This window comes from Triticum dicoccoides, chromosome 2B (genome assembly GCF_002162155.2).
Source record: "Triticum dicoccoides isolate Atlit2015 ecotype Zavitan chromosome 2B, WEW_v2.0, whole genome shotgun sequence".
Lineage (NCBI taxonomy): Eukaryota > Viridiplantae > Streptophyta > Magnoliopsida > Poales > Poaceae > Triticum > Triticum dicoccoides.
The window spans coordinates 788534745-788536098 of record NC_041383.1 but is presented as its reverse complement, the minus strand read 5'-3'; the positions used below and the strand labels follow the sequence as shown (position 1 = coordinate 788536098).

At 57.9% G+C, this 1354-nt stretch overlaps 1 protein-coding gene across 1 annotated transcript; it reads left to right on the top strand.

The window, feature by feature from the left end:
• The first annotated feature begins 381 nt into the window (after nt 1-381).
• On the top strand, nt 382-1354 carry LOC119368820 (mavicyanin-like). The gene is made up of 2 exons (XM_037633969.1): nt 382-752; nt 863-1354. The coding sequence occupies exons 1-2, from the start codon at nt 578-580 to the stop codon at nt 1180-1182; spliced, it is 495 nt and encodes a 164-aa protein (XP_037489866.1). The 5' UTR covers nt 382-577; the 3' UTR covers nt 1183-1354.

The following is a 1354-nucleotide window of genomic DNA, read 5'->3' as shown; positions in this document are numbered from 1 at the left end:
AATACTAGACTACAAAAACATCTTATATTTAAGACGGAGGTAGTATATATTAGTTCCTTCGAAAAAGTATCCAGCAGCCGTTTTTTTAAAACGAACAAATAAAAATTCAAAGAGAAAAAATTAACTGCTCAAGTGAGCATGCCAGCCGAATTAAAAATCAATCAAAGAGAGGGAAAAAACAGGAAAGCTGCACAAGTTAGCTTGCTACAGTGGGCCGGCCCATTTGCTCCAGGAGCCACGCAGATCAAGGCGCGCCCGCGGTCAAACCGGCGACGGGTGGATCGAATCACTCCACAGCTCTCCCGCGGCGACGCAACTCCGTCCGCGGGCGCATGCACCACGTCCACGTACCCGACGCCCCCGCCATTCTCGACCTCCCCCGCCGCTCACAACCGCCTCCTCCTCGGCTCGCCACTCCACTCCCTCCCTATTAATTCGCTCCCACACCATCGCCGATCGATCGGACGCGGTCAGTCACTAACCCCCAGTTTCGCGCACGGAGCTGGCCATCGAGATCGATCAAGCCGGAGGGAACCCAAGACGCGCACGGCGTTGTTGTCGTCCGGCTAGCCGGGCCATGGCGAGCAGCCTCCTCCCCGTCGTGGCGCTCCTCGCGCTGCTCTTCGGCGCGTCGCGCGCCGCCGACTTCGAGGTCGGCGGGGACGCCGGGTGGGTCGTGCCGGCGGCCGGCGACTCCAGCACGTACAACGACTGGGCGTCCAAGAACCGCTTCCTCGTCGGCGACAGCGTCCGTAAGTCCCGCTCGACCCGCTCGTTTGATCCATCCACCCGATCGGTACGCCTTATTTGTTGACACTTTGTGCGTGAATATGTGATGATGCGTGTGATGGATTGGTCGTAGATTTCAAGTACAAGGCGGACTCGGTGATGGAGGTGACGCAGGAGGAGTACGACAAGTGCGGGTCGACGCACCCCATCTTCTTCTCCAACAACGGCGACACCGAGGTGCGCCTGGACCGCCCGGGCCCCTTCTACTTCGTCAGCGGCGTCACGGGCCACTGCGAGCGCGGCCAGAAGATGGTCGTCAAGGTCATCGGCCAGAACGAGCCCCCGCCGGCGCCGCCCGCGCCCCCCAGCGACGCCGCGCCGGCCGGCATCGGATCCGCCGGCGCCATGGTCGCTGCGGCCCTTTTGCCTGCTCTCATTGTGCTCGGTGTCTGATCCCGGACATCTATACAATGTTTTTTTGCACCTTCATTAGATATATAATCTGAGCACCCCTCGAAAAAAAATAGATAATCTGAGCGTGCTTATGTAGCCCATTCCTTTTTGTTGTGGTATTTAAGATGTTATAATCAACTTGTTGATCGGCTTTGCACCGTTCCATCTTCCA